At 51.1% G+C, this 22,530-nt stretch overlaps 1 protein-coding gene and 1 long non-coding RNA gene across 4 annotated transcripts; one reads left to right on the forward strand and one right to left on the reverse strand.

Moving 5' to 3' along the window:
• Positions 1-5,985: 5,985 nt before the first annotated feature.
• Positions 5,986-11,860, forward strand: LOC139788943 (uncharacterized). Of its 2 annotated transcripts, none has more exons than XR_011722989.1 (4): positions 5,986-7,110; positions 7,206-7,500; positions 8,624-8,770; positions 11,418-11,860. It is a non-coding gene; the product is annotated as an uncharacterized lncRNA (long non-coding RNA). The 2 variants fall into 2 exon arrangements; XR_011722988.1 differs by lacking the exon at positions 11,418-11,860 and adding an exon at positions 8,869-9,108 and having other exon boundaries at positions 5,987-7,110.
• A 1,419-nt stretch (positions 11,861-13,279) lies between these two features.
• Positions 13,280-21,027, reverse strand: PROM2 (prominin 2). 2 transcript variants are annotated; one of them, XM_071728996.1, is made up of 24 exons: positions 20,622-21,027; positions 20,201-20,250; positions 19,904-20,106; positions 19,682-19,802; positions 19,421-19,484; positions 19,246-19,335; positions 18,940-19,139; positions 18,786-18,860; positions 18,621-18,684; positions 18,344-18,503; positions 18,065-18,217; positions 17,585-17,708; positions 16,557-16,648; positions 16,396-16,480; positions 16,126-16,272; positions 15,632-15,703; positions 15,466-15,558; positions 15,314-15,367; positions 14,842-14,922; positions 14,529-14,597; positions 14,299-14,388; positions 14,004-14,110; positions 13,769-13,916; positions 13,280-13,684 (listed from the first exon to the last, which is right to left on the reverse strand). In XM_071728996.1, the coding sequence occupies exons 1-23, from the start codon at positions 20,836-20,838 to the stop codon at positions 13,853-13,855; spliced, it is 2,475 nt and encodes an 824-aa protein (XP_071585097.1). In that variant the 5' UTR covers positions 20,839-21,027; the 3' UTR covers positions 13,280-13,684; positions 13,769-13,852. The 2 variants fall into 2 exon arrangements, with proteins under 2 accessions (XP_071585097.1, XP_071585096.1); XM_071728995.1 differs by lacking the exon at positions 20,622-21,027 and having other exon boundaries at positions 20,201-20,615.
• Positions 21,028-22,530: the final 1,503 nt, after the last annotated feature.

A 22,530-nucleotide genomic window follows, 5' to 3' on the forward strand; every position in this document is an offset into this window, starting at 1 on the left:
TATTTTTATAAATATATTTTTAAATACATCTGTGTTTCTACTCTTCCCCTAAAGGTCCTCTGCTGGTGATAGCAATTCAAAGTAGGGAAAAAAAGAAACAAATGAACAAAAATAAGTGGGGAAAAAAAACAAAAAGCCTTTAGGAGAAATGCTGCACTTGGTTGGGAAAAAAATCTTTCCTCCAACCTGCTCTAAATGAGGTTTTTTGATGGGCAAGGATTGATGGGAAGACAAGGATCTGTGCCAGTCTCAGAGCTTTTGGGTAGTAATATTGTCCTGGAGGATTATTTTTCCTTCCACAAAAGAATTAAATCCCCCATTTTTTGCCCAAGTTAATGTGCAACAGGCCTTAACCAAAGCCCAGCAGTTTTCTGGTTGAATGTTTTTGCCAACATCTGCTGAGTCAGCGTTTTGCTCTTGGCATCCCAGCCCACGCCAGCCTCCTCCTTCCTTGGCTGCTGAGGATGAAATCTCATTTTAACCCCCCCGTTTCCCTCCCTGTCCATAACCCAGCCTGTATAACACCCTCCAGCTCTGCAAATCCTTCACAAAGACTTTTGGAAATCATCTCCCAAGCTGCAAAAATCCCTTCGGATGCCTCCAAGCCACCCCAAGGAGCATCAAATTGTTCTTCCCCTCACATTTGACATGACTCCCACCCTAGCAAAAGGCTTTTTCCATCCTTCTGGAGGCTGAGATCCCTCCCAGATCCCCTGGGATGCTGGAAAGAGCACAAAACATTCCCAGCAAAGTGTAGGTGGGCTTTGTGCAACCTCTTCAGATGCTTTGGAAGCATTTTCTGGCTCAATTTGCAGCAAGGACTAATTAAGGCTTGGGTCCTGAGTGGGGTTTTGGGGTGGTATTTTTTTTTATTTTTTATTTATTTTATTTTGCATCAAGCGGTGAAGAGGAGGTGAATGAAGTTAAGAAGTGATGGTCACTCAGAAGCCCTGAACAGGAAAATGGGCAGGACAAACCCTGGTTAAGCCAGAAATTCATCTGCTCCTCGCTAACGCTCCCTAAAAAGCAAATTATTCTCTCTCTGGGCTCAGATAATGATGTTCATTTTCTTTGCTGTCACAAAAATCTGGTCCAGAAATATTTGGATTTAATTAATTTAATGTCAGCGTTTTGGTTGGGTTTGTCAGATGGAGGTGGAATTAAAGAGCAGAGAAGGTGCAAGAGTTTGTTCCTTGTGCTGGGTAGGAAAAGAGGTGCAGGCTGGCTGCTTGTGAAAAAAAAAACTGGGTGCCAGCAGGCAATGGGGTGAGGTCAGGAGGAGTAAAAACAGTCAAAAGGCAGGGCAAAAACTCAGGTGGAAGCATATTCCTCAGGCACTCAAAAAAAAAAAAAAAGGAGAGGGGAAGTATCAAATTGGAAAATTTTTAATATTTTTTTTAAGATGTGGCTCCCCAGAACGGGGAAAAAAATCAAGGAGGTTAAAAGTGGCAAAAATTCAGATGGAAGAATGGTCCTTGGCCTCTCAAAAATAAAATAAGGGTGGAAAAAGCAGCAAATTGGTAATTTTTAATTTTATTTCTTTTTAAGATGTAGCTCTCCAGAGGGTGGAAAAATCAGGGGGTTTAAAAGTTGCAAAAATTCAGATGGGCAAATGCTCCTTAGGCTCTTATAAAAAAATAGGGGGTAATCTGGCAATTTGTTTTTGGCTTTGTTTTTTTTTTTTAAATAATGTGGCTCCCCACAGGGTTAAAAATCAGGGGGGGTTAAAAGCAGCCAAAAGGAGTGGCAAAAATTCAGATGGGTGAAAGCTCTTTGAGTTCACTCTCAAAAAAATTAGGGGAAAAAAGCAGGGAACTGGCAATGTAAAATATTTTAAAAGATCTGGCTCCCCATATGGGGGGGGGGGGGTGTGAAATCAAGGAGGTTAAAAGTGGCAGGAATTCAGATGGAGGAAAGATCCTTGGGCACTCAATAAAAAATAATAAATATTGCAAATTTGCTGCTTTTTCCCCCTCTATTTTTTCTTTTACGATGTGATTCCCCGCAGAGGGGGAAATATCAGAGAGGTTAAAAGTAGCCAAAAGACTTGTTTGAAAATTTGCATGGGTGAAGGCTCCTTGGGCTCTCAAAAAAAAAATATAGGGAGAAAAAAGCAGCAAGTTGACAATTTTTAATACTTTTTTATTAGGATGTAGCACCCAATGGGAAAAGTAATCAGAAAAAGTAATCAGAAGACATGGCAAAAATTCAGATTGGTGAAGGCTCTTGGGGTTCTAAAAAAAAAAAGGGGGGGGGGAAGCATCAAGTTGGCAATTTTTAATATTTTTATTAAGATGTGGCTCCCCACAAGGCGAGAAAAAAAAATCAAGGAGGTTATAATTGGCAATTTAATTTTTTTTTTTTTTTTTTTTTTTTTTTTTTTTTTTTTTTTTTTTTAAATATATGGAGGAAAAACTCAACCCCTGGATAAAACCAGGTCAGGGCAAAGCCCTGGGGGATCTTTCAGCCCAGCACCACTGAGCTGTTCCTCCCTTTGCCAAGTGAGCAGAGCAAGGCTCGGCTGCCCTTGTGCTGCTGATTCCCCAGCTCCTGAGCAGCTTCCCCCTGGATCAAGGTGGTCGTGAGACCAACCTGTGAGCTCATCCAGGACTTTCCTCAGGTTTTCCCTCTGCTTGGAAAGAATATTCCTCACCATCTTCCCTATTATTAAACGATGTTGTTAGGTGGCTGGGTGTGGGTCTGTAGTTCCGTGCTTCTTTTTAACCTGCCTCCCCCAGGTTTTCCTCTCTGCAGGTGAATGGAGGAGTTTAAAAATTAATTGAGGTGATTTATTGATTTCTAGGGAGGGGAGGGGGGGGCTGATATCGAATTTCTTGGGGAAGAGGTAAGATCCTTCGAGCAGCGGCGGAAGCGGAAAATGGAGGATGCGAGGAGGCTCGGCAGCAGCAGCAGCAGCGCTGCCAAGAGCTTGGGTTGAAGCTTGGTGGGTGGGGGGGAAAACCCAACCCCCTGATGCCAAAATAATTATGGAAATCAACGCCTTAAGGTCCCCCAAGTCCGGGGGAATAAGGAAGGGAATGGGAAGGAGAGATGAAGGTGCTCAGAATGGGAGTGTCAGGACCCTCCTGGACAGGTCTCGGCTTATTGAAAAGTCAGGCTCGGGGCTGTGGGAAAGGGGGTGTAGAAAATACCACCTTCAGTTTTGACAAATCCTCCAATTTTCTTCTTTTATTTAGCCCCTGAATAATTGGAAAGCAAATTTCTGGGAAAGGAAATCCACCGGGTAGCTCAAGGAGGGGTGAAAAATTCAGGTCTGTGCCTCAGCCCTGAGTAAACAAGCAGCAGCCAGAAGCTGAGCTTGGGATTTTAAGGCAGACTCACGTCTTCCGAGCTGGAAAAATCTGTTTTTAAGCAGTGAAGGCAGGGAAAGGAGGCCCCCATCCCCTGCACTGGTGTTAAAACCCCCTCGCCTCCCAATTTATCCCCCCCCCAAATCCCATTTTTTCCCAACACTCACCAGCTGGAAGCTCTCTGCTTGCTCGGCTCAAAGTGATTCAGCTTCAGCCGTGGAGGAATAAATAGCAAGAGGGAGGAGCTGGTTTCTGCACAGCCCAACCCTGTAAAGCAGCAGTCATCCTTTCCCAGGGAAAACACCCTCCTGGCATCCTGAAAAAAATTGGGGCTCGCCCTCCAGCATCCCCCCCAGCAGAGAGGGGCACGGGAGCAACGCCAGAGAGGGGATGGGAGGTGGAAAAGGGCAGGACCTGGGGGGTTGAGTTGGGAAATAGTGATGGGATTGGGGGAGTTTAGGGCTGGTGTGGAGATTTTGGGGGAATTTGCATCACTTGGAGGGTTTATTTGGGAAATGTTGAGACCGGGGGAGGTTTGGAGGTGGTTTGGAAAAATCACAGCGCTCGGATGGTTTGTTTGGGATTTATTGATGGGGTTGGGGGAGTTTGGAGCTGGTTTGGAAATGTGGGAAGACTGCAAGCCCTGGGGGGCGAGGGGGGGGGAGTTATCTGGGAAATGTTGATGAAATCAGGTAAGTTTGGAGCTATTTTTTGAGAAATCCCAGTGCTTGGATGGTTTATTTGGGAAATACTGATGAAACTGGGGGAGCTTGGGGCTGGCGTGGAGATTTTGGAATATTGCAGCACTTGGATGATTTATTCTGGAAATGTTGATGGGGTTAGTGGGGTTTGGGGCTGGTTTGGAATTCCTGGCATTGGGGTTGTAGGAAAGGCAATGATGCTTTTAGCAGCTGACAGCTGCAGCTCTGAACCCCTTATCCTGTGAAACCAAGAGCTTCTCTGTGGGTTGATGGATAAAAACCAAAATAGACTCAGAGCTCCAGAGGAAAGGATGAATTTGTCTTCCAAGGTTTCTCTGGTTCTAGAGCAGTAAAACTCACTCCTGCACAGAGTGGTTGAGCTTTATGTTGAGGCACCCTGATATTTAAGAGGAGGAAACCTCCTGGACTGCAGTTAAAAATTCTACTGTATGTTCCTGCTGGGCTGGGGCTTTTATGGCCTTTTTTTTTGGAGGGCCTGTGTGGATCCAGAGACCTAAAGACCAGGAAGGGGAGTTATTCCCATCCTTTGGGGATAGGATGGGCTATCATAAATAGTCCATCCCAAGTCTAGGTACTTGGATGTGGGTCTGGGTACTTGGATGGGAGCTGGGAGATGCAAAGGAAGCTTGAAACATTCTTCATGGCAGAACCAAAACCCTCCTGAGGTTTTCCTGCCTGAAATAGCCAGGCCAGGACCCACCGCTGGACCACATGGCATATCTGGATGTAAAGAGGATTTCCTTCCCGATGCTCCATCTGATTGTTTATCCACTTGGATGGATTATATTTAAAAATTTATACGTACTAGTTTCTGTCCAGCAGGGAAATGGGCTGTGCTGGGTCATTGGCTGCAGCAGTGAGATCTCCATCTGAATTTCTGAAGGAGAAAATTAAATAGCAGGGCCAGGATTAAGGTCAGAGAGCCTGCTGAAGGGCTCTCCTGCCATACACAGGCATATTTATTTCATGCACAGGTGGCTCCTGCTTCCCTGGTTGTGTTTGAAGCTCTTCAGTGGGCTACATAAAATCCATTAAAAATCCATAAAATACATAAAAAAAGAGAAATATAGCCCTGGGAAGGGAATGGTTGGAATGAATTCACTCATGGCTTCTAAAAATCAGGATTTATCCATGAGATTAAATTTCATATTATCTACCTAAAATACATAGAGCAATGCATTTCCATCAGAATCTATTTCTGGTCTTGTTTGGGGAACTCTGTTGCTTCCCAGCTGCAAAGCAGAGCACCCATTTGACTTTTTAATTAATTTTTAATTCCTGGTGGACGTTAACAGCACTCAAACCACCCTAGGCAGTATTTCTTTGAGGGAGCCACGTGCCACATGGTTCCTTCGGCAGCTCCAGGGTAAAATTTCTGAGGGCAGCAAGCCAAGAGCTGCATTGATCTGAGCTGGAGGTTTGGCCCTTCTTTAGCCACAGCTCAAGCAGCAATGGGGGAGTGAAAGAGATAATGGGGTGGTAAATGCAATGGGAGGTTCCTGCCATCTTAGAAAGCTTTAATGGAATGGGTTTTTTTTCACATTTAAAAATAAATAAATAATTTTTTTAAAATTATGACTTTGGTGTAATGGTGAGCTGGGAAAGGACCTGGGTTCACCTGACCCTGCTTCATTTCTTCTTATTGATTTTTTTTTTTTTCCTTGGGTTTTCATTCATGCAGAATGATTTTTTTACTCACATAATTCTGGACTGGCTTGGAGAATTAGCTGAATTAGAGAGTTTGTGGGAGATTTACTGGGTCTGTGGGTAATTTGGTGAGGTTTGGAGGTAAAAATGAAGTCCTCCAGCCTGTCCCCATGCTCCCTGGAGCTGGCAAAACAATCCAGGGTCACCCCATCTCACACCACATTTAGCTCCTAAAATAACCTCTTTAAATCCTCCAAAGGAAAAAAAAAAAAAAAAAAAAAAATCCAAACCAAAAATACCCCTTTTTGTTCAGGGGAGTTAATGAAATATATTTTGCAAAAACTTGATTTGTTTTCTGGTCTCCCCAAGGAAAAAGTCTCTCAGAAGAAAAAATCCTCACCTTGTTTTTTTCTTGAGAATGTGACATCTCACTAATATTTGACTCCTGCCTGGATGCGAGCAGGGAAAAGACAGTTTGGGAAATAAGTGGGGTGATGGCAGCTCTGGGGGACACTTGCTTCCTAACCTAAAGCAAAAATGCTTTAGTATATCATTGAAAAGTTGACGTCTTCTTAGGGTATTTTACATCTGTTTTTCAGTGGTGGGGGCTTCATTGCATGGGTTAAAGCTATGCTGGGACTTGCAGCCCTGCAGACTTCAAGATGGGGAAAATCTTTTCTGAGGGAAAAGAAAGGTCATTTTTGGCCCATTTTTAATAGAAAAAGTTTTTTCTTTGTGTTGCATAGTGATATTTCCCCGCAGCATGATTCTGGACTAAACTGCAGGAGAGGAAAGCTTTAGGGGTGACATTTCCCCTGGGCTCTTGGCGACCTGTAAAAAGAAAAAAAATATATAAATAAGAAAAAAGGTTTGAAAGGGGCCTGGAGGCAAAATCGGCAGAGACAGGACTTCAAATCCCCTCCCATCCAGGGTTACACCACCCACAGAGGTGGAGAGGAAAAGTCCTGGTGAGTCTCTAATGCTGGGGGCATGTTAGGGCATGAAGGACTTGCCAGGAGAGGAACCAAGGAGGAGGGAAAAAGTAAAAACACAACCCAAACTTTCCACCTTTCCATGTTTTCTCCATGTTTTCCCACCTTATGCTTCTCCTAGGATGGGGTTGGGTGGGTTTTTTGGTATTTATTTGGGGTTTTTCTTTAGACAGATACAGTTCTGTGCAGAGCTATCATGGAAAAAATAAATCAGTTTATTAATATAAATCCCATTATGACTGCTCTAGTAAGTGAGCCTCCTTGCAGCCAGGGAGGGGTTTGTATTTCCCCCCCCTCCTCACCTATCTTCTTTCCTCACCACTGAGGTCTTTTTTTAGGTCATGGAGAGATGTGAGTCACAGGAACAGGTTCCTGCTGGTGGGAGGCTCCAGCAAGAGACCTTTGAAAGGGGCTTTAGGGGAAGAAAGCAACAAATAAGTCAAGTAATTTTTTCCTTTTGCTCCAGAGATGAAGCTAGGTACTTGAGGAAGTGGATTAACGAAATTAATTTAATACTGATTTATCTTCTGCAGGGACTGGCAACTGAGAGAAAAATATTAGAGGCCACATGGACCATCCTGCTCTTTATTATTAGACAATTGTCTTAAAAAGGCTAAAAATGTTCATCCAGCTGCTGCAATTGGATTAAGGGTATCCATACCTCTGCTCCTGCTATTCCCAGCCTAAGCTCCTTATGGATGGGACTCTCCCTGCCTTCAGGATGATGCCTTCCTGATGATACTCTGGGACTTTAGGAGACAACCTGGATAAGGAACAGCTCCCAATAATGTGCCATCCACCCCTCCCAGGCTTGTGGGCATCACCCAGGTGAGCTAGAAGGTAAAACAACAGCTTTTATTTAAAAAAAACAAACCCAAAAATGTTAAAACTCCTTTATTGGAAATAATTTTTCTTGTCGGGGTGAGAAAAAGAAGGGAAAAAATCAAGTTTGGGTATTTGAGCCTCCCTGGATTAATTGATGGGAAATGGGAGAAGTCTTGCTTATCTGAGGAAGTTGTTTGCTGTCCCATTTGGGTTTAGCCCAGCATTTGGGTTCAGAATAACTCTGTCCCATGCCACGCTGTGCCTTGGGGCTGAACAATTCCCTGCTGTGTCTGGGGAGGAGGCAGAAAGGGCTCCTTATCTCCTTCCTTCTCAATACAGCTCCTGTTTTTCTGACAGGCATCAACAACTCTTCTAAAACCCCACTTCTCCTCCATAAAGCCAAGGGAACAAATAACTTCCCCAGCCATGGTATAATCCAGTTTCCCAGCAACTTCCCTGCCTGGAGCGTTACCACTTGGCTCCTTCACAGGAAAAGCTGAATATTGGTATTTTTTTTCCCCTTCAGCACTGGGTTTTTAACACATGACTCACCTCTAGGCTTTCCTTTGCCTCTCCTCCCCCCCCCCACACGCACACTTATTTTTAACTTGCAATCCCCTTCAGAAGACTTTCTGAGATCAGGAGGTGACATAACACAGCTGAGCTGAGGTCACCGTCTTAAAAATAAACCTGTGCACAGCCAGGATGGGCAAAAATGCTCCCATTTTCATTGTTTTGACATCAGTCATCCCTGCCAGACTTGGATTTCATTCCAGGGAATTATTCCCATCTGGGAATGTGTCAGCTGGGTGTCAGGAGTTTGCAGGAGTGTGCTGAAATCCTGGCTGATGGGTTTAAACCTTGTGTTCCGCAGGCAAGAAGCGGCTTCTCGCAGAGGTGGGATGGGTGGAGGGATCCCTGGGGATTTCCCAGCTGGGGAAAAAGGCAGGAGAAATGAGTTGTCCCAGTGGGAAAATGGGCTGGGGGGTGAGATGGGGAAAAACTGAAGCCCTGGAAATAAAAAGTCAAGCAATAGACTGAAACGAGGACTGGGTTGGAGATGGAGAAATATTTAAAAGAAGTATTAAATTTTATTTTTAGTGACACATTTCTCTTTTATATACAGAATTTTGGTCCAGGTCTTGGCCTTGTTTATACACCTGAGAAGCACTGGAGCTTTCACATCCCCTGACCTGGTTTCTAACCCATGTGCTCAGGGAGGATGAGATGATTAAAACCAACTTACTCACGAAACATCCTCTTAGCTCAGCCAGTGAGTATGTTTCCACCCTAGTTTTTTCCTCCTAGAAAGGGTTCCCAGGACTGAGATTTCACCCTTTTTTTTTTTTTTTTTTTTTTTTTTTCCCCAAGCATAAATGAGAGTAAGACCAACTGGGCTTGGGAAACGTGTACCCACAGGGGAAACTGGGCCAGATTTTTCACCATAAAGGGAGTTTTAATCTATTGAAACATTTTTGTGGGTGATGTGCACTTTCCATCTCTTTTTTGAAGCATGTCCCAGCTGGGACGGTGACCCAAGATATTGTGTGACTCAGTCAAAAGCTTTTCTTTCCCCTAAAGCAACAAATTAAATGTTCTTTATGAAGCTTATGCTGATCAGGTTGCTATTTTATACCAAAGAGAGATTATACACCAAATATTCAGGCATTATTTGTCAAATCTGCTCTATACATTTCATTTTCCACCCTTTTCTCTTGGAAGGGGAGCTGCTGATGGGGAAAAGCTTTACCATTGCCTGTGTGGGAGCAAAAACCAAGGCAATAATCCTTGTCTGGCATGAGCAAAAGCCCGGGGAGAGAGGAGGCTGCTGGGAAGCTGCTTGTGTAGAGTTGTCATGGGCACAGTGCTCTCTGTAGCCATCTCCATGGCTACCTCAGGGATGGGAAGGATAGAGAAACAGCTTCAGCACCATAAATTCTTTCTCTCTGGTGTAAATAAGTGCTGCTTGGTCTCTGCTCAGAAGGTTCCCTCCAGGGATGACAGCTGGTTTTCAGCCAGAGCTTGTAGGCACTGGAGATTGCTTTTATTTATGAAAAAAAAAAGAGATTTGTCTCCCCTGAGGTATTTCCAGAGCAGATGTGATAGGTTACAAGAGCACAATGTACTTGGGGTTGTTATTTTTACTCACCCTTAGGCAGCATGATGGGAAACCCCAGAAAATATTCCTGCTTCTGACCTGAAATCATGCTATAGGGGTGGCTGCCTTCAGAAATCAAGCTGAGTCTGGATATGGAAGTTGAGTTTTGACCAGGGTGTGGAAAAGGAAGCATTTTACTATGAGGTCTTTTCCCCAGCCAGCCATTTTTTGGGGGCTAAACAGCCAAGATGATGCACAATAGGTCCATAATACAGCCTGGAGTGGAGATGTTTCACTACTGCAAAGCCACCTCCCAATGGTCAATGCCGTGGCTTGCAGCCTGTGTGGGAAAAGTCAGTGTGACAAAAATCCTGGTAAACCTGAGCAGAGGGCTTGAATTCCAAGGGAAGAAGCCCACAGGCTTTTCAGGGGTTGGGATTTGCCACCATCTCCATGCCACCAAGAGCTAAGAAACTAGAGGTGTCACCCCCAGGCTGCAAAGCCTGCAAAGTGTTTTATCTAGTGATGCTTGGAGAGGGCAAGAAAATGGTTTATAAGATGATGAAGAGAAACTGTGCTATGAACCCACCTGTGGGAGCAGCACTGGAGGACAAACCCCAGCCTGAGCAGTGATGTTTTGCTCCAGTGGGGGGCCAAAGAGAGAATTTTTTTTTTCCAGCTGGAAAAAAAAGCTTTCCTAAAGCTGTATCTGGTGGAACAACCCAACCTGAAAGTAGCCTTTTCCCAGCAGCTCCAGTGACCTTGGCCTCTGGCTTGTTTTGCAGCACATTTCTCAGCAAGCCCAGAGGGAGAGCATAATGATCAAAGGACAGAAACTGGAGGAAATTAATTCTGTATTTACAGCAAAGGGTCAGGACCAGCTGCTTATCCTGACCTGATAATGATTTGCCCCCTGAGCTGGGGGACAAATTGTTCACACCAGGCTTGGTGCAAGGAGGTTTCCTGAGAGCAAAGCCCCACCTGCAGCAGTTAAACAGCAAAAAATAATTAGCATTCATAACATAACAGTTTCTTTTTCCCAAGATGTTTTCTTGTCCATGTTCTGGCCTGGAATATCTATGTGGTCCAAAATATTTTTGTGGTGTTGATGCTCCAAGGAGTTTGTCATGGTAAAAATAAAAGAAGAGGGAGAAGAGCTTCTGGGAATTGTGACAAAGCTTTGGGAGCTTGGGTTGTTCTGAGAAGGATTCATTAGGTCAAAAAAAAGAAAGGAAAATTTGATATAATGATGGCAATTCCTTGTCTGAAATTAAATAAAGCTGAGAACTGGGGTCTTCTTGCTCCCTCATAGATGGCTGGAGTTCTCCTGCCCAAGCATCTCAAAAAAGTAACAATCTGGGGACTGGGTTGGGAACAAACTTTTGAACAATTCTTCACAGCAGCTGTTTCATAGTGAAGTTTTTCTGAGCTGTTTTTTCAGGGGGCGATGAGAAAAGCAGATGGAGGAGGTCGTGGGTCCTTTTCCTGGCAAAGAAAAGAAAAAAAGAAAAAAAAAAAAGGAGGATGGAGCTCTTGAAAAATGGGAAGAAAATAACAAAAAGGAAATGATACAACAATAGCAAACCTGGACACTATTTTAATTCCAGAAATAGGCTGGTTCTGACAGAATTGGCTGCAAACACTTTTTCCTGTATTTGTCCTTAATTCTGGGAATACAGGAGAGCAATTTATGTCTTGAAATAGGTGTTGGTGGGGAACAGCACCTGAGCTGAGCAGAGCTCCTGGCTCTCAGCCACAAAGAGCTGAGAACTCCACTGCCCTCCAGCCTTTGAATTATTAATCTGATATTTATTAATTATAGAGGTCTCCCGGGGTCAATGGGTCAAGCAGGGGGGAGATGTGCTGGGTGAGGTGCTGCAGGAGTTGAATTTCAAGAGAGGAGGAGATGTGATGGGGTTTAATCACCAATCAAGTGAAGTCCCTGTAACTACACAGACCATGGATCCCAGACAAGCCAAGAGAGGAAAACCCAGTTTTCACCCCAAAATACCACACCCAGGAGCTGGAAATGGGCTAATTTGTCTTTAATTGATCAATACAAGCAGAGACAAAGGTGTGCTGGCCTATGCCTCTCAGAGGGACCCTTTGGGGAGGCATTGGGGTTATAAACTGTGGCCTTGGGTGAGGAATCATTATCCGGCTTGTCCCTGGTTTATTTTTTTTCCCCTAAAAAATAAAGTGCCCTTTAGTTGGTTTGGGACCATTTTCTGGATCGTTTGTTGGTGATTTGCTATTCACATGGAGCTGCAACCACTCACATTTTTAATCCAACTCCCAGGCAGGAAACAAACGTGGCAGCAGTGACAACACAGATTTGTACTATACATTTATTTGGGGGGGGGGGGGGGGGGGGCAGGGCGGGAATTTATCTGTTATTTATTGCTTAGTGTCTGCTTATCTGTTATTTATTGTGACCCAGACAGAAGAAATAACTTCAGGAAGAAGAATCAGCTGAATTTGGCCAGTTTGCAAATTTGTATAATTTTTTAATCAGCTAAACAAGTATTACTGCATTTATGGGAGATAATCCCTTTGCTCTTGTGCACCACATAGCGGGAATCATTTAAAACGTAGCATTAGTGTTGAGAGGAGCTTATAACAATGAGGCAGAGCTTTCAGCTTGATTTATCACAGAATTCCATGCTTGTAATCCTTGGAACAACACTGAGCTGGGAGCAGAGGAGTCACAGATGGATTTTCTGATTGAATCCCAGGTACCACCCTCAATTCTCCCCACCACACACCTCCCCTGACCACACAATACTCCATTTTTAAAGCTGTTTTTTGCAGGTGACACCACTCGATAGTTCCCAGATGGGCTGAGGACCCCTTGGGCATGGGGGTTCCTGCAGAAAACCTTTGGGCTTCAGCCCCCCAAACCCCTTTGCTTTAAAAGCCTTTGCAGTGCTGACCTCTGCAGGCAAAACCTGCAAAGAACCAGCTGGCTTGAGGCAGCAATAACCTAAATAATGCATAAAACGGGCATTTTAGACATTATTGCTGGCTCAGGGTTAGCAGTAGCTTTTTAATAATGCATTAAAATCTTCTCTTGCCGGTTAGCAAGCAGGGAGTGTTTTGGTGAGGGTAATACCGGGAAACCCTTCTTTGCTTGGAACCATTTGTCCAAATTTTGTAAATAATTTGCTGACCAGAGAACGCGGTTTGAAACCGGGGAGGGGATAGGGGGGGATGTGAAGGATTTAAATGCAAAGCATTTAATTTCACACCGGGAGTCCGAGGCCTTCCCTGGGCTTCCTCCAGGAACTACCCCCGACACTCCACCTCTAATAAGCTCTAATTAACAGCACCCTGTTAATCCGGGGGTGTTCGGAGCATGCCCCAAGGTCCCCGAGCTTCCCCATCCCCGGCCTCCCCTCAGCCCCAGCGGGCCCGGAGCCCGCCCAGCCTCGGCACCGCGTCAGCCTCCTCCCCCGGTTCTTCTCGCACAAATCCCGGCCCGGGGGACTCGTCGGCCACGGATTTTTCCCCCCCCCTGCAAAGCCGATCCCGGCCCGGCCTGGCCCGCAGGGCAGACCCCGGCTCTGGGCCCGGCACTTCCGAAGCCATGGAGCTAGCGGGCCGGGTTCGTGTTGCTCCTGCCGGGCCTGAACGGGTTTCCTGAGGAAAAAGGAGAGCGACGAAATAAAACAGGTGCTGGTGGGGTTGGGTGGGGAGGACTTTAATGTGCTCCTGCCGGGGGTCCTGGGTTTTGGGGAGGCACCGTGGGGCAGTGGGTGGGTGTCCTTCCCTGTGGGGTCTGTGAGGGGAGCGCTGGATGCTGGCAAGAGCTGTGAGGAGCCTTTCTTTCCCTGTGCCCTGGATCAGCCAGGCTCTGGAAGCATTCCTGATGGGTGCTCAGCCTCCAAAGGTGGTGGAAGAAGAGACATTGGAGGGACTGGAGGACACTGGAGCCCCACAGAGCATGGGGATGCCTGGGAAGGATGCTCAGACCCTGAAGGACACTGAGGAAGTGATGCCAGAAGGACCTGGAGCCCCACAGAGCATGGAGATGTGTGCCCCATGTCTGGGAAGGATGCTCAGACATGGAGGGAAAGATGTCAGAGGGACCTGGAGCCCTGTGAGATGTTAGAGGGACCCAGAGATCTTTGAGATGTCAGAGGGACCCGGAGCCCTGGGAGATGTCAGAGGGACCCAGAGCCCTGTAGCACTTGGACACAAGTTTAATGGGAGCTCTTAGGGCACAGGGCATGCTGCTTCACCCCACAGACCCCTGTCCTAGAGCTTGAGCGCGGTGACACGGGGGATGTGGAAGGGACAGGTCTCCTCTGACCCCGTAGAGCTGCAGAAGGAATGGGGAAAAACATTAAGGGGTTAGGAAGGAGCCCAAATCTCCCTTCCTTGCATCCTCCCTTGTGCCCGTCCTTACATGAGCCGGTTGCGGATGGGGCGGAAGTGTTTGGTGAGCCTGATGGCGAAGATGATGTTGGGGATGAGAAAGAAGGTGCAGCACCCCAGGCTGAACCAGAAAGCATTCTGCAAGGAGAGAGCAGGGGCATACCCACTGAGCTGCACCAGGGAGTTGTGGAGGAGTCTGGGGAGTCCTGTGGTGGCTGGTCCAGGGCTGATAGAAGTCCCGGTCGCCCCAAATTAATGCTGGGTGGTGGTTGGGTGCTGCACCACACAGGTCCCCACCGGACCCCTGTGAAGGGTGGGATTCTTACCCAGGGGTCAGCGATGCGGTCACACAGGATCACCCGCCCGTTGTCCAGGGCTGTGGCGAGTGGCTGGCACGAGGCCACATCTTCCCTCAGCTGCAACAAGGAGTGGAGACGAGGCATGAACCCACTCCTGGCTCAGGGGGATGCATCTGGCTGCCTCGGGGCCTTGCACACGGCATCTGGAGGGGCTCCTGGCCCTGCAGAATCCCCTGCGTGGCACAGGCAGGACTTACCGTCTGCCCGACCCAGTTGAGGTACTGTGTGAAATACCGCAGCTCCTTCCTCGTGAAGCAGCCAATCTCCTGGGCAGAAGGAAGGAGGCATGGGGGAATCACAGAATTATTGAGGCTGGAAAAGACCTCTGAGATCGTCAAGTCCAGCCTGTGACAGACACTGCACTTCCCAGCCCTGTTCTAGCCAGCTCTGGGCTAAATGTCAGGTTTGGAAATGATGGCTGGAGCCTTCAGGTGCTCTTGCAGTTCCCTGTTCTCACTCTTTCTTTCTGCCTATGGGGAATTTTGTTTTAGCCCAAAAGCTAATCCTCACCTGCCGGAGGATCTGCTGGGCTTGTACAGGCAGCCGGGCTTCCACCGAGGCCGTGGTGGCCAGTGTCGTCTTCACCCGCTCCTGGGGAAGCACAGGAAGGGCAGAGCATCCTTAGAGCCCCGAGAAGCAGGGTGGGTACCCCAGGGGTGCTGGGAGTTGGGTCTAATTGCTGGAGAGCAGGGAAAGAGGGACCTGCCCAGAGCAGATAAACCTCCTGGTTAGGGAGGGCAGGTGAGATCAAACGCTGTGGGATGGTTCTGAGGTGCCCTGGGGGCTGCAGGGGGATTTCTGACTCACAGCAGCAAATCAAAGTACTAAAGGAGACTGATTCCCCTCCCCCTGGGTGGCATTTTTCCTGGCTCTCCCATCACCCTGTAACTGGATTTTGGGGGCTCTGGCAGGTGGGACCCAGGAGACACCTTTTTTTTTTTTTTTTTTTTTTTTTTTTGAGCTGGAAGAAACCACCAAGTACCTGGAGATGTGGTGCCAAGCGGGAGAGGAACTGGACACTTTCCCCCAGCTTTGCCTGCGAGATAAGGAGGTGAGAAGAGTGCAAAAGTCCCCGTCCTCTCTTTCATGGGGACACCACCCCCACCATGAGCCATCAGACCCTCACAGACTCACCACCAAAGCCTCCTGTGATCGGACTGTGGAGTTTTGCATCTGCCACAGGGCCTGGGCCTCAGTGGCCAGACGCCCTGCCACTGTGCTGTTCCTCTGCCAGGGGACACAGCAGGGTGAGAATGTCCCTTGGGGCACAAACACCCCCACTGCCTGCCCTGCTGCTCACCTGCATTTTCTGTAGCCCCTCAAGGTTCCTTGCCAAGCCAGGGAGGCTGGTTTGCACCACGGGGTTTTTCATCTGGGGGAAGATGGAGTAGGTCACTGCCCAGAATCCAGCCCTGGAAGCTGATCCCAGTGTGCCTGGGCCACATGCTGCCCACGACAGAGGGAGCCAGCTCCTCATGATCATCCCAACAAGAGTGTCCCTTTGCCTACAAGAAAGCTGGAGTAGGGCTTTTTACATGGGTGTGTAGGGGAGGACAAAGAGAAATGGTTTCAGACTGAAGAGGGGAGACTGACATCGGACATTAGGAATAAATTCTTTCCTGTGAGGGTGCTGAGCCTCTGGTTGCCCAGGGAAGCTGTGGCTGCCCCATCCCTGGCAGTGTTGAAGGTTGGATGGGGCTTGGAGCACCCTGGGCTGGTGGGAGGGGTTGGAACTGGATGAGCTTTAAGGTCCCTTCCAACCCAACCCATTCTGTGATCCTCTGCCCCCCTCACCTCCTCCTGGAAGCTCCCATAGTCCACCTCATCCAGGCCACTGCGGGCAAAGGTCTCCAGGTCCTGTCTGCCCTCGCTGCGCAGGAGCCGCACCTCACCCAGCTCAGCCGTGAAGTCCCCCAGGCGCTTTTGGAACCCCGCTGTGTACTGCAGGGGGAGGTGAGGGCCAGGCTGCAAGGCTGGGGCCAGGCACTTCCATCCCAGTAACCCCAGTGAAGCTCCTGCATCCTCATGCCGTTGCCAGAAGCTCCAGCTGGAGCCAGCCCTCACCTTGGGGTTTTTCAGGTGTTCATCCAGGTCGTAGGACCTGTCGAGCTGCAGCACCTCCCACAGCCCTGCGCCGCTCTTGCACTCCCTGGGAGGCAAAGGGGGGTTGGTGAGTTGCCCCTGAATCAGCCCTGTGACATGGGGGGACAGGGGTGGGCACCCACCGGTACGCGGTGCTGAGGTTGGAATCCCTCCTGAGGTTGAGCTGGTGGGTGAGGTTCATGGATGAAGGCAGGTTCCCAGGGGTGTCGATGAACTGGGCCAAACAGGAGGCAAAACAGAGGGTCAAGGGCAATCACAGACATGCCCAGCAATTATTTTGGGGGTGCTCTGCCCTCACAGGTGTGTCCTGGTGTTCTCCATCCCAGCCAGAGCTCATCTTCCCTTTGGTTTTTTGGGGTTTTTTTTGTTTTTGTTTTTTTTGTGTTTTTTTTTTTTTAATTTAGAATCCCAATTGCAGAGCCTTCCTGGGCAGGGCTCAGAGCAAAAGCAGCAGACAGCCCTGTGCAGGGACCTATGTCGTGGGACAAGCCCTGATCCCATTCCTGACTCTGCTCCCAGCCCCGCTGCAGCCTGCCACTGCCCCCAGCACCCCAGAGATCCCTGAGGACTGCAGGACAGGGGTCCTTCAAGTAGGAACATCATCAATTCAAGTGAATTAACAGCATGAGGGCAATTATAGCAACCTTCCAATATCTGAAGGGCACCCACAAGAAAGCTGGGGTAGGGCTTTTGCCACGGGTGTATAGTGAGAGGACGAGGGGAAATAGTTTCAAACCTGAAGAGGGGAGGATATAAGGAAAGAGGTTGGATATAAGGAAAGAGGTTGGATATAAGGAAAAAATTCCTTAATTTGAGGGTGGTGAGGCACTGGAACAGGTTGTCCAATGAAATTGTGGCTGCCCCCTCCCTGGCAGTGTTCAAGGCCAGGTTGGATGAGACCTTGAGTAACCTTGTCTAGATAAGAGGCATCCCTGCCAACTCCCTGGTTGGAGCAGATGATCTCTGAGGTCCCTCCAGACCTAAGCCATTCTATGATGCAAATCCAAGCACCTAATCTTAAACTTTATCTTCTTGTTTAGGATGTGGCTTTTCCAGGTGGGTTTAGGGTGAGAACACAGGGTGTTTGGGGGCATTTTGGTGCATGCAAGCAGAGATTTGTGGGGCGATGCGTGGATGCTTGGTCACCTACCTTATAAATCTCCTGGTTGACCCAATTCCTGCAAACCAGTGTCTGGATATTGCCCCCAACCAGAAAGGTGGCAAAAACCAAGAGGGTGAGGAGCCAGGAGAACAGGAAAGCCAGGCCCACGCCACTGAAAGAGGGAGAGGAGGTGCTGGTGGTGGCTTTGCAGACCCAAACGGGCAGAAAAAGCCTGTGAGGACCTGCCCTGGCTGGCTGCAGCCCTGCGGCTCCCTCCTGTGCCCGGGCACGCCTGGAAAGGGAATGGGGTGTGCTGGGCAGCGGGGCTGGGATGTGGGAGCTGCCAGCTCCAAGGGAGGAGCAGCTTCTCCCAAACCTGCTGGCATAGGCGGTGGCTTCAAAAGCTTTCCACCTCGGCCAGCTCTGGGTTCCTCCCTTGGCTTTGTCCCTCTGGTTTGTTTTTTTTTGCTGGGGGAGTTGGAGATGGCAGCAGCTCCCCCTGCCCCAGGTCACGAGAGAGATGCTTACACCAGGAGGAACTTTGCACCAGCTTCTCCTCGGCACTCGTAGTCACTTGGGTCCTCCCTCTTGGAGAGCCCATAAGCCCCCAGGGCCATCCCTGTCACATTGCAGGTGAGGATGAGGAGGATGATGGAGCACAGCACAGTGCCTGCGATCCACCTGGAAGAAAGAGCAGCAGAACACAGCCTCGAGATACGGGGTGGATGCACCAGCTGGGGACCGGGGGAGTGCTCAGCACCCATCTCTGCTGCACCCCTTGCACTCCTTGGTGCTCCCGGGTGTCACCTGTAGTGCTCGAAGCGCTTCACCTCCCGCAGGTAGGGCTGACTCCTGTCCTCTGCCTGTAGCAGGGCTTGGCTGACCGGCTGGGTGTACTCGGGTAGGGGGAAGCCATCAGCAATGGACTGCACCTTCTCTGTCACACGGGCCATCTCCTCCCGAAGATCTGCAAGGCCAAGGGTTTGCTGGAGAGGCAGATTGTCCCCCACGTTCCACCACATGTCCCCACACTGGAATTCACCCCACAGAGGGTGTTTCCGCTCGCTCCATTTGTCCCGCTCACCTTGGATGACCTGCGCCATCCTCTCCACAGCCAGCTCTGGGATGGAGTTGAAGGTGCCATTGCCCTGTGAGGTAAGACAGGGTGCTGAGTGGCTTGGCCAGGTCTTGCCCACCAGCACCACCACCTCCTTCTTCCCCCCCCCCCCCCCCCCCCAACCCCTCCAACCTGGCGAATCATCTCCGCAAAGTCACTGCGGGGCAGACCGGCCAACGCCTTTAAAACCTTCTCCACCGACGGCACCTTGAGGGTGGAAGAAGCGACCCATGAACCTTGGGGGCTGCCAAGGGGGTGATGCCGGGCCACCAGCACCCCATCCCACCTTGCCGTAGTCAGCTCCCAGCTCCAGGCTCTGTGCCCTGCCCAGGACGCTGGCGCAGGAGGTGCAGCGCGGGTCGTCCAACAGCTCGACCACGCGGCGCCGCCGCTCCCGCAACGCCGGCTCCAGCTCGGCCCGCGCCGACGCCAGCGCCCGCGCCGTCTTGTCGAGAATCTGTAAATGGTGCAGCGAGGTCTGTAGGTCTTAAAGAGAAAGCCCAGGGCTAGTTCACACTGCTCCACTCGGCTGCCCCAGCTCTCCGGCCAGGCTCCAGCACCCACCCCGGGGGAGAACCGCGCTCGGCTCTACCTCCGGCCCTGTCCTGCAGGTCCAACAACGCCGTGTAGGTCATGGCCTTCAGCTGCGCGTGGATGGAGAGCCCCACGCTCCGGCTGAGCCCTGCAAGGCATTGAGCCCCCCCTCAGTATCTCGTCCCCTTGGGAAGCTCAGGATGATGCCTGCCGCTGCCCAGCACGGTGCTTACCACCCAGGTCAGAGATGATCTGCTGTCGAGGCACTTCAAACTGGTCTACCACCATCTGCACGCCCTGCGAGGAGAGAGGAGCCGGTCGGCCGGGGCTGGCAACCGCCGGGAGGGGAGGGAGCCCCACGTTGCTATTCAAAATACATCTTCAGTGCAGCAGCTCCACCTTCCCTCGCCTACCAAACTGCTCCGGGAGGCAAACCCGACCATCCCAGGGCTACACCCCGTGCCCGGGGCAGGGGAGGTCACTTGTGGACCCACCTGAGGGACGTTGGCGATGTGCTGCCGCAGGGTGCGCAGGGTGGCCGGCACGGCCCCCAGCCCTGGCTCCATCTGTGCCTTCACCCTCTGGCTGGTCACCAAGGCACAAATGACGCTGATCCTGCCGGGGACAAGCGGGAGGTGACAGAGCTCCCTGGTAGAGCCACCCTGTGGCGCCTGTGACCGCCATTTCCCACCCACCCTGGGGTGAGGGGCACTCACAGGATGAGGAGGGAGGTGAGGGACAGGCAGGCCAGCAGGCAGTGGCGGCGGCAGCCCAGGGAGCGCCGGTGGGCACGGAGGCGGCCCCCGCACCGCCGGCGGCTCCGGCAGTAGCAGAAGCACATCCCGGCCACCGGCATGGCCACGGTGAAGAGCAGGGCCACCGCGGCGCAGACAACGTAGCCCAGCTCATACTGCACCACCTACATGACGGGAGAGCCTGGCTGGCACCGATGCACCCGGTTTTTGGGGTGCTCCAGGTGTCCCGACCCTGGGGATCCCCACGTCCTGGCTCACCTGTGATGTCCGCACGGAGCCAGGATCGTTCAGGGCTGCTCTGAGCAGCTCTGCAAAAGAAACCGTGGCACCAGTAAATGGGATCCCACTGATGCACCCCCCACCCTCCCTCCTGGGGAGTGGGTGCAGGATAGGGAGTGGGGGCAGGACCCTGCTCCATGAGGTGACACAGATCGCCCCCGAGCAGCTCCAGACACAGGGAACACGGCCAGCAAAACCCTGGTGGTCCCAGCACACGTGGTGGTGGGATCCTGGCACCCATGGCAGCGGGATTGTGGAAGAATGGTCTCCCAGTACCCTTAGCAATGGGATCCCAGCACCCATTCTGGTGGGGTCCCAGTACCCGTGGTGGTGAGATCCGAGCACCCATGGTGGTGGGATCCTGGAACTCGTGGTGCTCGGATCCCATCTTGGGGCTCACCTGTGGGCAGGGGGTTTTGCTGGATGAGATCCAGGCAGCTCCGGACGAGGCCGTAGAGGGGATCGAGCGAGCTGGGCACCCGGTGCAGCGCCGGCACCCGAATCTCGGCGTGCGTGTCGGTGAAGCGGAGGACACCCCCGGGGCTGGCGAGGTGACACTGGTGGGTGCTGGCGGGACGCAGCAGTGCCCAAGCCAGCAGCAACCCGGCTGCTCGCATGGTTTCAGCGGCGAGGAGGGAGCCGAGGGGCTCCGTCAGGCTGCGAGCGGGCGGAGGGGCATGCTCGGCTCCGGATGGGTCTCTCCCAGCTCCGGCAAACCTGCCTGACGGGTCAGGCTCCGCTCAAAGCCCAGACGCTGCCGTGGCTTGTTCCCCCAACGGGCTCCCCGGGGCGGCTGGGCTTGGCGTGGAGGCGGTTCCCAAACTATCCCAGGCCTGTTTCGCAACCCCTGAGCATCCCTGAGTCACCCCCACGGGGGCTCCGCGGTCAAGGCTGTTCCCAAAATTGATGGCAAAGAACCTCCCGGGGTTTTCTGGAGAGAGAGGACTCTCTCACCTCGGTCTGGAGGGTGCTTGTCCCCACCGCTGCCACCTGGGGAGGAGGGATTTGGGGTTTGGGCATGGCTCAGGGGATGGGAAGGTCTTTGCGGGTTGATCCCGTATCCCTTCGGGGCTGAATCACCCTTTGGAAAAGCATCCGGAGCCGTGGGACAGCTGGGCTGGCAACCCTCAGGTGGGTCTCCAAGAGGCTGGGAAAGTGAAGAGAAAACTTGGGGACAGACACGGAAATGGACGGGAACCCCTGGCTGGGGAGCAGGAATCATGAGATGAGTTTTCCAGGCTCAGCCGGTCCCTGCCTCACACCCCCAGGCAGCCCCGGCTCCTTCCCAGGGTGGGATCCTGTTCCTCATCATGGACCCAGCGCTTAATTACAGGCTTGGCTTGAAAGAGGGAGGTTCAACCTGATTTCCCCGGCGTAGGGTGGGATGGGAGCAGCCCCCCCTCTGCCCAGGCGGCCCCGGGGCTCCCCGGGAGCCGGGCGAGTCGAGCCGGCCCTGCCCACGCCTCCCTCCTCCCGGCGCTGCTGCTCATCCCTGCGGGGGTTTTGCCCATTTTTTCCTCCTAATTTTTGTCACAAGCCGGCAGCATCTTTCCAAGCCAGGCACGGGATGCTGTTCTCCATCACACTCTTGGGAATGAAGAAACTGGAAAATCCTGCCCTGGTGTGGCTGGGTCCCCGTTCCGGGACAAAACTCCCAGGGATGGGGAAATGTGGAGTGGGAAAAGTGACCGAGGTGCTGTGGCCACCCGTGGTGTCACCAGGGTGGCACCAAGTGATGATGGTTTCCCCGTCCCCGTCATGGTTTCCCATGCCAACAATTTCCCATCCCAACCATGATATTTTGGGGGTGATTTTTGTGTCCAAGGAGAAGGGTTGGGGGTCGCTCTGGTGTCCTGCCATGGGGGTGGGAACAGGGGGGGACAGAGGGACTTAGGGTACTTTGGGGGTGGTTTTGTCTTCTCCATGGAGAAACTTCGGCTCCCAACCGTGGCTGAACTGTCCTTGGGTGTCCCCTGGGGGGAAATCCTGAGGGGTGTTTACTCTCACTGGAGTGGGGGTGCTGATACTGTGTGGGTCGGTACTGGTGGTGGTGGTACTGGAGGTGCTGGTACTTAGATTATGGTACCAGGATGGTAGAGATGCTTGTGCCAGGGGTTTTGGTACCAGGATGGGGAGGGGATGGTGGTACTGGAGGTGCTGGTATCAGCATGGGCCGGTATTGGGGAAACTGGTACCAAGGTAGGGATGTTAGTACCAGTACTGGTGCAGAATCGGGGTGCCTCTCCTGGGCTGGTGATGCTGGTGCTGGAGTGAAGCAGGGTGCTGGGACTGGTACCAGGACAGTGACG

The sequence above is a fragment of the Heliangelus exortis genome, chromosome 30 (genome assembly GCF_036169615.1).
Source record: "Heliangelus exortis chromosome 30, bHelExo1.hap1, whole genome shotgun sequence".
NCBI classification, from domain to species: Eukaryota; Metazoa; Chordata; class Aves; order Apodiformes; family Trochilidae; genus Heliangelus; species Heliangelus exortis.

Coding starts and splice junctions, on each gene's coding strand:
- PROM2 (XM_071728995.1), bottom strand. CDS start 20,524: ATGGGTGCTGGGATCCCATTGCTAAGGGTACTGGGAGACCATTCTTCC. Junction 16,273..16,395: donor AACACCTGAAAAACCCCAAG/GTGAGGGCTGGC, acceptor CTCCCCCTGCAG/TACACAGCGGGGTTCCAAAA. Junction 15,368..15,465: donor GATCACAGGAGGCTTTGGTG/GTGAGTCTGTGA, acceptor CTTATCTCGCAG/GCAAAGCTGGGGGAAAGTGT.